The sequence below is a fragment of the Ursus americanus genome, chromosome 28, assembly GCF_024610735.1.
Source record: "Ursus americanus isolate L20-20 chromosome 28, mUrsAme1.1.p, whole genome shotgun sequence".
Lineage (NCBI taxonomy): Eukaryota > Metazoa > Chordata > Mammalia > Carnivora > Ursidae > Ursus > Ursus americanus.
In genome coordinates, this window is record NC_142154.1 from 2,226,531 (window position 1) to 2,239,522 (window position 12,992).

General features: G+C 58.4%; 1 protein-coding gene across 3 annotated transcripts; it reads left to right on the top strand.

Moving 5' to 3' along the window:
• The first annotated feature begins 290 nt into the window (after nt 1-290).
• Nucleotides 291-12,992, top strand: LOC123802416 (pro-interleukin-16). 3 transcript variants are annotated; one of them, XM_045813084.2, is made up of 8 exons: nt 291-449; nt 666-816; nt 2,735-3,827; nt 5,328-5,496; nt 7,598-7,699; nt 10,268-10,526; nt 10,762-10,884; nt 12,529-12,992. In XM_045813084.2, exons 3-8 carry the CDS (start codon nt 2,785-2,787, stop codon nt 12,720-12,722), a joined length of 1,890 nt encoding a protein of 629 aa, XP_045669040.1. In that variant the 5' UTR covers nt 291-449; nt 666-816; nt 2,735-2,784; the 3' UTR covers nt 12,723-12,992. The 3 variants fall into 3 exon arrangements, with proteins under 3 accessions (XP_045669040.1, XP_045669042.1, XP_045669041.1); XM_045813086.2 differs by lacking the exon at nt 291-449 and having other exon boundaries at nt 743-881; XM_045813085.2 differs by lacking the exons at nt 291-449; nt 666-816 and adding an exon at nt 1,685-2,119.

The following is a 12,992-nucleotide window of genomic DNA, read 5'->3' on the forward strand; positions in this document are numbered from 1 at the left end:
GCTTCCTCGGGGCCCCGGCGGCACCTCGTTGGTGCTGGGGGAATGCAAACTCCAGGCCAGCAGGAGCCGGGGGCTCGGGGGCTGGTCTGGCTTGTCCGAGGCTGTGTAATGAAAGAGGCTGAGACCGCATCCCAGGTTCTGTGGGGAGAACACGCCTGCCAGAGACTGACCAGGCCACGGCAGGTGCGGCAGAGGGCAGCCGTGGCACAGGTGCCGAGGGCCTGGCATCCTCGCGGCGTGCTTGCGACACAGCCGTGATGGAGAGCCGTGCAGGAAGTGATGACACACATCTGGCTCCGAGTGTCCTAACCTTACGTTCCGAAGACCAGGGGCCTGCTGTTCCCGCCATCCCGGGGCAGGGTTTCACCTGGCGGCAGCCGCCCTCCACACCCCAAGCTTCTTGTCCCTGTCACACGGGGCCCAGGGACTTGACGCTTGGCAAAGAAGAGGTGTGTGCAGCACACGGGCTCCCTGGAAGCCCCGGGTGCCCTGGGCCTCCAGTGAGCGGGCAGCACCAGGGAGGAAGGGGCCCCGTGTGCAGGGCTGCCGGGGAGCCGGTCACGGGAGCAGCCGGGCGTGGGCTCTCCAGTGCCAGCCGTGGGCGCCTGCCTCTCACGGCTGAGGCCACCGTTTTCACGTGGTCTCACTTCCTGTTTACACCACAGGAAGCCAGAGAGCGGCTGCCACCGCCACCGCCGCAGGAAGACACAGCGGGGAGAGCCCCCCGCACCCTCGCCTGCTGCCCAAGCCCTGCGGCAGGCCCGCCGACGGCGCCCTCCTCGGAGGCCGAGCCTGGGAGGAGAGGAGGCAGCCCAGGTAGGCTTTCAGCTCGGGCTTCCTGAAGGAAGGAAGGACCTTCTGGGTTTCGGTCCGGGAACAAGGTGAGGATGTGGGTTTGCTCTGGGAATGGAGGGTTGTGCCTGACGTGGCAGCTGGATGCACATTGGTGAGCAGGCAGGAGCCCCGAGGTGCCCGGGGGGCAGGATGGTGGGGGCCGCTGCCGGGCTGGGGACCCCGTGGTCGGACCGGCGATGCTGTGGAGGGGCTCGGTCCAGACAGTCGGCAGGAGGACGGAGGGGGCGGCACTCCAGCATGCGGTGCCCCTCGTGTCCCAGGCTGGGGATGAGGCATTGCATTCGCTGGCGGGCGATGCGTCCGTGAGGGAGGACGTGCTCCCGAGCACCCCCCATGGGCCGAGACATGAATATGTATAGGATTTAGGGTCAGGGCAGAAGACTTGGGGTCAGGGAGACCCACGTAGGACACTTGGTTCTGCCCCACCGGGCGACCTTCTTTGCTTTTCTGAGCCTCCATCACTCATCAGCGAGGTGTGGAAAATCACATGTCTCCCCAACATGTATCGAAACCTGGCTTCCTGAGGCTCTGTGCTAAGTGCTGGAGAGAGGGAGGGACAGAGGGACCTAGAGAGGAGGCAAACCGGCTCAGGCCTTGGGAGCTCCCAGTAGTGGCTACAAACCATATGCCTGTTCGAGAAATGCTCCATGAAAAGCCCATGAGTGGCTCCCAGAGGGTTGGGGGGGGCGTTATGGGTGGAAACATCTGACCCATCTTGCCCCGAGCAGGTGCCCCACTGCGGCGGGCTCCCCTCCTCCACTCTCCTTTCCCTTAGTCACCCCAATTGAGGAACACAGTGGAGAATACCACGGTGCTGTGCTCTGCTCGCAAGAGCACCTAACCCCCGTGTGCAAAGGCCTTGCCGGCGGAACCTCCGACTACGGAGCTTTAGATCGGCCCCTTGCAATGGAGCGGTGGATAAATGCAGAACCGGGCTGAGAGGCCTGGGGCCCCTGGAAAAGCCCCGGGGTCCGTAATAACCATACAGCTCTTCCGGATTGTGCAGACAATCTCCGATACGTTGGAGGCTTAACGCTGTCACGGTTTGCATCCCTGGAGGCCCCGCACCGAGACAGGGGACGGCAGGGGTCAGTCCTCCTCATGCTGGGCTGCTTTCGGGTGTTAAGCATCCCCCAGAGCACAAATCCAGAGTGGCGTACTCTTCACCAAGGCAAGATCAGACCTGGGGGCCCCAGGAGGGTCACGCGTCCACTTGGCGTCTGTGTTGAGTGGGGCTCGGGGGCCGGCCTCCCTCTGTCCCTGGGTAAGAGAGTCTCCCCACTTTTCCAGAGGAGACGCACAGATATGTAAGGTGCTGAGCAGTGAGGGGGGGTTAAGAACCGAGGTGAGCTGGGGCGCGCCCCATCTGAAGGCATGCACGTTCACAGTGCCGCTTAATGAGATGGTGGGTCCAAAGCAAATATGGCCACCAATCTGGGACCTTTGGCTTACAAGTTTTAGAAGGTAAGAAAATGGCTTTGGCTTTTAAATTGGCAATGACTTACGGGCGTTGCTTTAGTGCAGCGGAAAGGACACTTAGAGTCAGGAGACGTGGGTCTCACCCTGGCTGTGCCAACAGGTGATCCCTTACCCGTGTGAATGTTGGATTTCTCAGTTGTGAAATGCCAGAGATTGGCCCAGATTCTCTGCAGACCCTTCCAGCTCTAAAATGCGGAGAAGCTAACTCTGGTTCTGCTGTGCTTCTTGCTGGCATTGCAGTCAGGGAATGGCACTGGGGCGGGGGGGGGGGGTTAGTTGCTCCCCCAACCGGCGCTCAGCACATGGGTCGGTCTCCTCCCCCAGAACGCTCCTTGCTATTTAGCTCTGAAACTAGGACGGAGGCGTAATGCTCAGCTTTGGCCTTGTTTCTGCTCCCCAGGGTCTCAGACATCCCCAGTCAAACACCCAGTCCTTAAGAGGCAGGCTCGGATGGACTATAGCCTTGACCTCACAGCCGAAGACCCCTGGGTTAGAATTTCTGACTGCATCAAAAACCTGTTTAGCCCCCTCATGAGTGAGAACCACGGCCACATGCCTCTGCCGCCCAGCGTCGGTCTGGGTGAAGAAGACGGGGTGCGGGGCCACCCAGATGGGACGCCGCCCAAGCTGGATGCCACCAGCGGTCCTCCCAAAGCTTACAAGTCAGCGGACAGCGGCACCGTGAAGAAGGGTCCCCCTGTGGCCCCCAAGCCAGCCTGGTTTCGCCAAAGCTTGAAAAGTTTGAGGACGCGTGCCCCGGAGCCAAGGCGGCTGCCGGACCCTGCCTCCCCCGCGCAGCCAGCAGCAGCGCCCCGGGAGTGCCCGGGGCCCTCCACTCGGACCTTCTCCTCCTCCATCAGACAGAGGATCAGCTCCTTTGAAACCTTTGGCTCCTCTCAGCTGCCCCACAGAGGAGCCCAGAGACTGAGCCTCCAGGCCTCCTTGGGGGAAGCAGCACCACCTCCCGGGGAACAAGAGGGAGGACAGGTTCCCGGCCCGTCCGGGCGAGGGGCTCCCTCCACCGTCGAGCCGCAGTCCCCAAAGCAGGAGCGGCTGCCGCGGGGCTCCCCCATTTCCTCCAAGACCAGTGAGCCAGGCGTGTCGGGGTCCCCTCTGCCAGGACGGCAGTCCAGTGAGAAAGCCCCCCTCCCTGACGCCGACCCTCTCTCGAGGCTGCTGTCCACACAGACCGAGGAGCCCCAAGGCCCCGTTGTCAAGATGCCGAGCCAGCGTGCGCGGAGCTTCCCCCTGTCCAGGACCCAGTCCTGGGAGGTAAGGCCGCTGGACGAGAAGACCAGTCAGCTCTACTCCATCAGCAGTCAGGTGTCGTCGGCGGTCATGAAGTCCCTGCTGTGCCTTCCGTCTTCCATCTCCTGGGGCCAGACTCCCTGCAGCCCTAAGGGAGGGGGTTCGCCCACGTCGGGGGCCGGTGACGCCCCAGCCGCGAACAGCTCTGCAGAAACTCCTGCCTCGGACACAGGCTTCTCGCTCAAGTGAGTGTGCCCAGCCTGTCCTTCAGCTTCCTGTCCTCCTGTTCTTTCTAGTCTTTCTTTCATAACCGTGCGTAGCTTTAAAACAATGTCTTGGGCACCCTAAGGGGTTGTTCTGCCTGTTCTGCCCCGGGCGTGGACGTGTGTGTGTGCGTGTGTGTTACACTCTCCATAGGAAGGGGATTGTTTCACCACACCTGGTCTGGGAGGGGTGGGAGGGGGGAGGCGCTGCTGGTCCCTGGTGAGTTGTCCATGAAGGTTTGGAAAGCGAATGACATCGACATGTCCCGCTCCTGCTCAGGAAGGCCAGACGGAGGCCAGGAGAGGATGACCTGCTCCCCCGTCACCCCCCAAGTGATCTGTGCACTCTGTGCACGGGTCGCGGCCCCAGGACTGGGCGTGAGGATGTCTGGGATGCAGTCCCGGCTCCGGCGCTGACTCCCTGACCGTGATCAGGTTCCTCACTCTCACGGTTTGCCCTACAGTTGAGATTAGGAAGTGGGCAGGACCTGCTCCAAAAAACGGGGGGGGGGGGCTCCCCACTGTTCCCTGGGGCTCCCACTGTAGGGTGAGGTCCTGCCTTGAACGAGAACAGCTCTGCATTTACCAGCTTTATTTCTTATTCTTAGACTGCTGAGAAATGTTTGAGACCCATTGACCCTGTTCCAGCCCCCGCAGACAGCCTGGGAAGGAACAGGAGCGAGCCTGGACACTCGTCTAGGGCAGGGTCTCGGGAGCCAGACCGACCCATGGGGAGCTCCTGGGAGCCGGTCAGACGTAGAGGTGCCCTGTAACACTAAGGTTTCCCCGGAGCTGGCTCTTCCTGGCTGAGAAGCTGTTCTCTGGCCGGAACTGTGAGGCTCCCCTTTAGAACGCAGTTCTCTTCACCTGCTGGCGGTAAAGGTCTGCCGATCAGAGGGAGGAAAAATGTCTTCTGACTAAAACCACAGTTTCCTGCAAAATATGAGGTGTAGCTGAAAAAAGCTGGCTACAAATATCGAAATAAGTTCTAAAGAAAAAGGAAGACCAGTTGCTGCCTGCATGGGCCCTATTTGTGGTTATTAGGTGCTAATAATTGGGGGGGATATGCAGGTGCTGACGGCAGCCGTGAAGGAGTGCAGGGGTGAGTGTGTGCGAGGTGCCGTGGTCGTGATCCCACTGCAGTGTTGGTGCCAATTGTCCCGAGTACCCGCTGCACTCTGGGGCGAGGTGCTGACATTCAGAAACCCCGACCCGGAGACCGACACACCATGATCTGTGATCGTGAATCCCGGATCTGGGCATTCCACGGCCGGGTGAGCACAGGCAAGGCGTTCACCCTCTGTAAGCCCCAGTGTCCTGGCGGCTTTGGTGGAGGGACACTGGTTTCCACTCTGATTTATTATATCGAGTTACAGAACGCATGCCGGGGCCTAGCCCAGGCCTGGAACAGAGTGATTTCACAGCGACCATGAGCTCCTGTTAATATTCTGATTCGTACTATGTGCTGTTTCTCTATGAAAGCCTGTCAGAGCTGAGAGAGTACACGGAGGGGCTCAGTGAGCCCACGGAAGCTGAGAGCTGGGACCACTGCTCCCCTCAGTCTGGCCAATCGGTCATCTCCCTGCTGAGCTCCGAGGAATTAAAGAAGCTCATTGAGGAAGTGAAAGTTCTAGATGAAGCAACGTTAAAGGTAGGCGTCCTCTGTAAGCACTTAGTGACCAAGGCCGTACTCTGAGCCGTGGCCGGGGGTGCAGAAGAGGCCCCAGGGTCGTGCCCGTGGGAGAGGGACATTGCCTCACTGGACCACAGCAAGACCCGCCACTCGAGGGACGCTTTGCAGCTTATAAAGTACTTTTCATCATTGGCTTATTGCAGCTTTTCAACCATTTTATAAAAAGGAAAGGTGGGGCTCTAGAGTTTTCTTTGTCCGAGTTCTGTGCCGCGTCCCCATCCCACGGGCTGTGGCCGGGCGTGCGTGTCCAGGGAGGTGCTGGCTTCATGGGAGCGTGCTGTTGTAAGCAGCCTGGGTTACCAGCTCCCCCCCCCCCCGAGACTTACCCTGCACAGGGAGAAGTGATTGATCCCAGGGCTTGCAAGAACTCCCCCATTTCACTCAAGTCATTGTGAAAGTCCCACTTCCCATATGCTTCTGAGCACACCCCAGAGACGTGAGGAGGGGAAGTGGCCAGGCAGAGCTGAGATCAGCTCAGCTCAGATGAGCACCGGCTCCAGGGCTTGCCCTCCTGGGTCGTCCCGGATCGGCAAGGCTTTTTGCACCAGAATCACCCAGACTGGGGTGAAAGCATTAAGGAGGCATCGTAGGTGAAATTCCCGAGGCCAAGGGTATGGCTCAGCCTGGACTGAGACTCACTCATCACCCGGACCCTGGTACCATCGTCCCCCAGGGCTTCATTCACACGGAGTAACAGGGTCAAAAGTGCTTTGTCAAAAACAAAGAGCTGTCTTGTCTAGGGTGTCACTGGGAGACCATTTGCTTTTCTGCTGGGTGAGGGCCTCTTTTAGGGCAGGTAACCTGATACTTGGGTCAAAGTGGGGAGATTTGGGCCAACGCTGGGGTAGCGGGGGGTGGAGCGGACCCCTCATCCCTCTGGGTCTTGGGAACTCCCAATCAAGGGGTCACAGAGCTGCACGCCGGGAGCTCTTGTGGTGCCAGAGCAAGGGAATTCTTTGATGTCAGGGTATTCCCTTGCACAGGTGCAAATTGGTGGCCCGAGAGCCACTCAGACCCGCAGGTGCATTTTATCTGGTCTGCGTGGTGACTGTTACAATTATTGTATTCTTTTTTTTTTTTTTAAGATTTTATTTATTTGACAGAGAGAGAGACAGCCAGTGAGAGAGGGAACACAAGCAGGGGGAGTGGGAGAGGAAGAAGCAGGCTCCCAGCGGAGCAGGGAGCCCGATGCGGGGCGTGCCGGGGCTCGATCCCAGGACTCTGGGATCACGCCCCGGGCCGAAGGCAGACGCTTAATGACTGAGCCACCCAGGCGCCCTGAATAATTGTATTCTAAAGATGATAAAACCTGAATTGATACCTGGTCGTCTGGCTTCTCTCCTCGTTGACAGGGAGCGGTCGGGTAGCAGCTCTTCTGCAGAGGAGATGGGCTCCCGGGTTCTCTGCAGTTCCCGTCACCCCTAAATGTCTCACGTCTGTCTAGTTTGCTCCTTTAAGTGATCCGCCTACACCCCCGCCCCCCCACCGTAGGCATTTGAGCTTGAGGCCTCAGGTCAAGACCCAAAAGAGCGTCTCTGACTTCAGACAGGACGGAGGGGCCGTTCAGGCTCCCTGTGAGCGCACGTGGGAAGCAGTGCATGTGCTTCTGTGCTCACGCATGTGGGCACGGGTGCCCGTGGGTGCTGCAGCCAGGACTCGGCCGGGCTCTTCCATGGGCGGCGGTGCCCCGTGGGGGAGCAGGAAGAGAGCAGGAGCAGTGAGCTTCGCAGAACAGTACTGCCCTCGGGGCACACACAGCCCCACATCGAGACAGCAGAGCTGCGTTACGACGTGCTGGGTTTCCCTGTGGGTGTGGGCTGGGCGGCCGGGCCGGGGCAAGACGGCACTGTTATTTTACACATGCCCTCTCTCTTCTAAACTTCCTGCAACTCCAGAAAGCACGGTGCTCTCTGTCCGGATGATGGAACAGGGTTGAGGAAGGGATAGAACTTGGCAGGTGGCCACGCTGGGCTTGGAGAGCGAATCAGCCTGACTTTGCTTCTTAAATTGTTCGGGCTGGTGCGGTGCACGTCTTTAATATACGTGTCTCCTTCCACAGCAATTAGACAGCATCCACGTCACCATCTTGCACAAGGAGGAGGGAGCTGGCCTTGGGTTCAGCCTGGCAGGAGGAGCGGATCTAGAAAACAAAGTGATCACAGTGAGTGGCCGTGTGCTGGGGGGACGTGAGAGCCAGAGGCAGTGGCCCCAGCAGAGGGAACACCTGTCGGCAAGGGCCTCACTCTGGGGATCAGACGAGTGGCCGGCAGCAGGCCGCTGGGCACGGTTTTAAAGGGGAGCTGTCGGGACCCCATCCTTTCTAAGAAGCTCTGTGACGTCACCTACGTGACTCCATAGTCTATCCTCATCGTGATCCTTCATTGAACAAGGAAGGCGTCTGTGGACCCCAAACAACTTGAATAGGCCCGAAGTCTCACTCACTTGTGGAAACTTAAAAAAAAAATACAGGTGTCTCAGCCTCACACCAGGACTGCTGGACCAGAATTTCTCCAGGTTCAGAGGACATTTTAAAACACTCAAACCCACTGAACGTCACTGAACAGTACACTTTAAAGTGGCTCATTGTATGTTATGCGAATTTCAAGTCAACAACAGCAACAAAACCTCGAAGCAAATATTCTTCAGTGTCTCTCGTTTTGGACGAAGAGACCAGTAACCCGTTCGTGACTCAACATTTAGACAGGAGTGGTTTGTGAGCACAGGCCTCGTGGAAGGCTGCGCAGCTGGGACTGCAGACCAGGCCTGATAACAAAGCACAGCACACCTGGATGCAAGGGGCCTCACCTGGGTAGAGAGACACCTGGGGAAGGCGGGCTCTGTAAAGGAGGCTGCTTTCCTGGTTTGCCCACCGGAGAGTGGGGGTATTGGCTTGGACACGGGAGAGGCTGCCGACGGCTGGCTGGGGCACTAGGGCCACGCTGGCAAGAAGAAGCAGCAGTTCCTGTGTGGGTTCACAGAGCACAGAGCAGGCTGCAGCCTGAGGCTTCGGATCATGTGGTCCAGCCCTGTTGTCTGGGGATGAGCTGGAGCTTGGGGGGGGACCTGCACCTCTTCTGTGCACCCCGTTATTCTGGCCCACGTGGTCCGATCTGCTCGGGCAGCAGCCCACCTGTCTGCCCACCCCGTCTCTCTGACCCAGACGGTTTCTGGCCATCCCATCCTCAAGGGCTGAGTTGTGACGTGGCTGCTTCGTGTCTCCACAGCGGGGTGCACTGTCCTCATCGATGGCCGTATTGTCTCAGTGTATTCCGCGGGCTCACGCACATTCCTTCGCCCAGCGGAGCACAAACCCTGCAGCTCATCGTGGGCCAGCATCAAACACACCCCCCCAGCAGGTGACTTGGCCCGTTCCTGTTGGTCTGTTCAGAGCCACCCGTGTGTGAGCACTGACTTCCTGCTTTGCAAGCAGGCTCTCAACCACAAAACATAAAAAGCACATAAAACCACCCAGGACCTATTTCTGTCCTAAGCATGCAGCAACGGGCTACAAAGACTGCGCAGTTGACTTTCCATCTGGGGAGCAGGGAGAGCTGCCTGTGAGAATAATACTCAGCATCTTTGGGTCCGCCCTGAGCGGTGACCTCTGCACCCCGTTTGGCCAGCACTCAAACACCAAACAATGCACACTGGCCAGGCATTCGGACCTGACTTCCTCTTCCTCCCTCCGTGCGTGAACGCTTCTGCTCCTTTCCCGAGTCATTGCAAGAGGGCGGATGCTGAGCACCGTCCATGACCGAGGGCCATGCTGGGTGCTCACTGGCTTCTCTAAATCATCTTCCCCATGACTCGGAGGGGGGCTGGACATGGAGGGACTACAGCGGAGGGACTGAGATGCCGGCAGAGCTTCTGCTTCATACTTGGGTCTCATACAGAGCGGGGGGATCCTCGCCGCCTCTGATCGCATCCCAGAATTTTTCGGACACCACAATAACTTAGAGAAACAGAGAGCCTGGTTTCCATGACGAGGTAGCATGTCTCGGTGACAGCCCGTGCACGCTGTCATGCGGTCCTCTTAATTATGCACGTTAGAATCAACCTCATGAAAGAGGCAGAGGCAAAGACATGAGATTTTTAAAAATCCCACATATTTTGCTGAAAGGGGACAGGTGGGGTGACCTCTTTTAATTGAATCAGAATTTCTGGGGGAGGAGCTTTAAAATGCCCAGACTTCCTAGGAGAGTGTTTCTCAAACAAGCATCCTGCGGAAGATGAGGGCCTGAGAATTTCCGCGTGGAGAAAAGGATTGTTCGCTGAAACACTTTGGGGGATCGCTGCATCGTGCTGCCTGTTCTCACAGGAGCATCGTGTAAATTTGCTTCGTAGAGCCTGCAATACCTTTTTCAACAGGCTGTAGATGTTTTCAGAACTTTCGTTTTATCCAGCATTCTTAACTGCCTTAGACCTTAGAGACCTTCTTTATACAACGCCTGTTAATGTGGCACAGAATCTGTGCTTCGGAGAAAACACTCTGGGAAACGCTGTTGCAGAACAGAAGGTGAAAGATCTGAGTGGGATTGTTAACTAGGGTTGTGGTGATCGGCTAGGGCCTTGTGTTCGGAAGGGCTCTGAGGACCAGTCTGGCCATCGTGGCTGGCGATCTCTGCTCTGGGTGGCTAGGTCCCACTAACTGGTCGGGATCCGCCTCCTGCAAGAATCTGGATCTGACGCTGGGTGACTCCTGGGTCTTGACTTCCTTGGCTTTGTTCAGGTCCACAGAGTGTTCCCCAACGGGCTGGCCTCCCAGGAGGGAACTATTCAGAAGGGCAACGAGGTTCTGTCCATCAACGGCAAGTCCCTCAAAGGGGCCACGCACAGCGACGCCCTGGCCATCCTCCGTCAAGCTCGGGACCCCAGGCAAGCTGTGATCGTCACCCGGAAGCCGGCTCTCGAAGCCACGCCCGACCTGAACTCCTCCACGGATTCCACGGCCTCAGCCTCTGTGGCCAGCGACGTTTCTGTAGATTCCAGTAAGTGCCCTGAGCTTGGGCGAGGCCCCGTGGGTCACATCGCCTTTGGCCACTTGGGGCCAGTCCTGCTGGGGCTGCTCAGTCGCGTGTGGCCTGCCTGGCATGGGCTGGGGATGGGTGTCTGTGTTTGTACGAGCACGGGCACGGGTGCAAGTCCAGCCAGAGGCCTTCCCCGCTCGCGCGCTGCCCTGGAGAGGGGGGCGTCCCTAACAACGTCCCTGTGCTTACCCTGCAGCGGAGGCCACAGTGCACACGGTGACGCTGGAGAAGACCTCTGCGGGACTGGGCTTCAGCCTGGAAGGTGGGAAGGGCTCCCTGCTCGGTGACAAGCCGCTCACCGTGAACAGGATTTTCAAAGGTGCGGTGTGCGTCTGAGTCTGTGTGTGTGTTGGGGCCAGGCCCCCACAAGGCTTCTGGGCACCTTCTGGGCCACGTCGGTTTCCCACAGCCCCGTGCCCTCCTGGAGGCAGACGGGCAGGCCTCTTAGGGACTCGATTCTGCTTTTTCTACCTTTTCTCCTTGGCTCGAGACATCCCCTTACTCCTTCTCATTCGCTGGGTCCTCGCAAGTGACTGAGCCCTGGGCTTGGTTCTGCTGGGCAGGGCCGGGACTAGGGCGAGGCTGGGGGAGGCACTGCTGGGGGCACAGCACTGAAGGGGGTCCCCACATCTGCAGTAGCCAATTTCAACGCACTATTTCTAAAAATTAAAATTAATTAAACAAAATTTGTAGTGAACAAAACATCAAAGTTTAAGGACAGAGTATGACTTTCTACTTGTACACACTCGACCTCACTCGCCTCCCCCTCATCCCGGACCCGTCAGCTCCTGGTTTTATGCAAAACGTTGACATTTTGTTCAGCACGGGTTGAGGTGCAAGCCGGCATAAAGGCGGGGGGGGGGGGTCACTCAGGCTTTCCCGTGAACATCGTGAATGGCCTGCAGCTCCCACGGAGAACCATCCCTGTCCTCACTGCTCCTCAAGCTGGAGCCCCAGCCCCACAGAGCGGGGAGCTGTGGGCAGAGAGCACCAGGCAGAAGTCAAGGGACCCGGGTTCCGGCCCCAGCTCAGCCTCTCATTTGCTGAGCGACCACTGTCTCCAGGGCCGGAGGCTCCTGGTCCACACAGAGGTGTGGGGTGTGTCTGGACCCGGGGTGCACGGAGGCTCACTGGGGGGGGGTCCCCAGGAATCCATGTTTACTCCAACTCTCGGAAAGACGTTTTTGACTTTCGAAGGGGGACTAGCAGCTCTGAAGCTCAGCTGGTTACCCGCGTCCTCGGGCTCCTGGCAGGTGCAATGGGACTATTGCCACACGCGTAGTGTTAGCAGGACACCTGACAGGCACAAAGGCCGATATACTTCAGCAATTTTTATTCTCATTACTATCAGCTGTTAGTCACTATTTCTGAATATCATTGTATCAAACGGATGGGAAATCCTCTTTCAATATAGATAATAAAGTAACACTCTTTCCGTAGGCAGCTTTGAAAGAGTGGGGGCCATACACGATTACGTCCTCTTCACACGGATGCGGGGGTCTTCTCCAGGCCGTGCAGAGTCAGGCACTGTGAACACTCACCAGCCCCCTTCCCACACCGCCCAGTGCCTGGGAGCTCATTCGAAGGGGAGAGACCGCATGTGGACGGAGGGTGTGGGGCTGGTGAATGTGGAGGCTCAGAGGGGAAGCAGTTCCCCAGAGGCCTCTATGATCCATGAAGTCTCCACCTGGCTCTGGGCTCGAGGCTTCCTGGAACCTCCCTTCTCTGGGGACACATAGGCTGCACCTTTCCCAAGGGCCACAGAGCTGGAGGCTGGCATGCCCACCTTGAGGTCACCATCTGACAAGAAGCCTCCTTTCAGACCCACTGCCGAGCTCCTAAGGGATGGGCACCCTGTTCCTTCCCGAGTTGTCCTGGCTCCTCAGAGACTGAGGGTCGGGGGTAACCTTCCTTGTTCCCCAGTCACCTGTGCAACCCGTTATCTTCTTCTTCCTCCTCTCAGGGGCAGCCTCGGAGCCGAGCGAGACAGTCCAGCCAGGGGACGAAATCTTACACTTGGCTGGCACGGCCGTGCAGGGCCTCACGCGGTTTGAAGCCTGGAACATCATTAAGACGTTGCCTGACGGACCGGTCACGATCGCCATCAGGAGGAAAAGCCTCCAGGCCAAGGGGACCACAGCTGCTGGAGACCCGTAGGCAGAGTCTGGGGGCCGACCAAAGCCAGTAACGCACAGCTCCTCGCAACCGCTAATTCTCAGGGTCGCTGCTAACCCCCGCCCGGGTGGGGAAGGCAGAGATGTGCTTCCTGGGGTCGCTGCCCTGGTCCAGACCTTCTGGGACGCCGCCCAGCAAGAGGGTCGTCCCGAAAGGAAGGGCAGCGTCGCTCCGGGTGCTACAGACTACAGACTATGTACAGAGAGCGTGCTGATAATACTGTGGTGCTGTAAATAAAAGGGGTATGTTCTA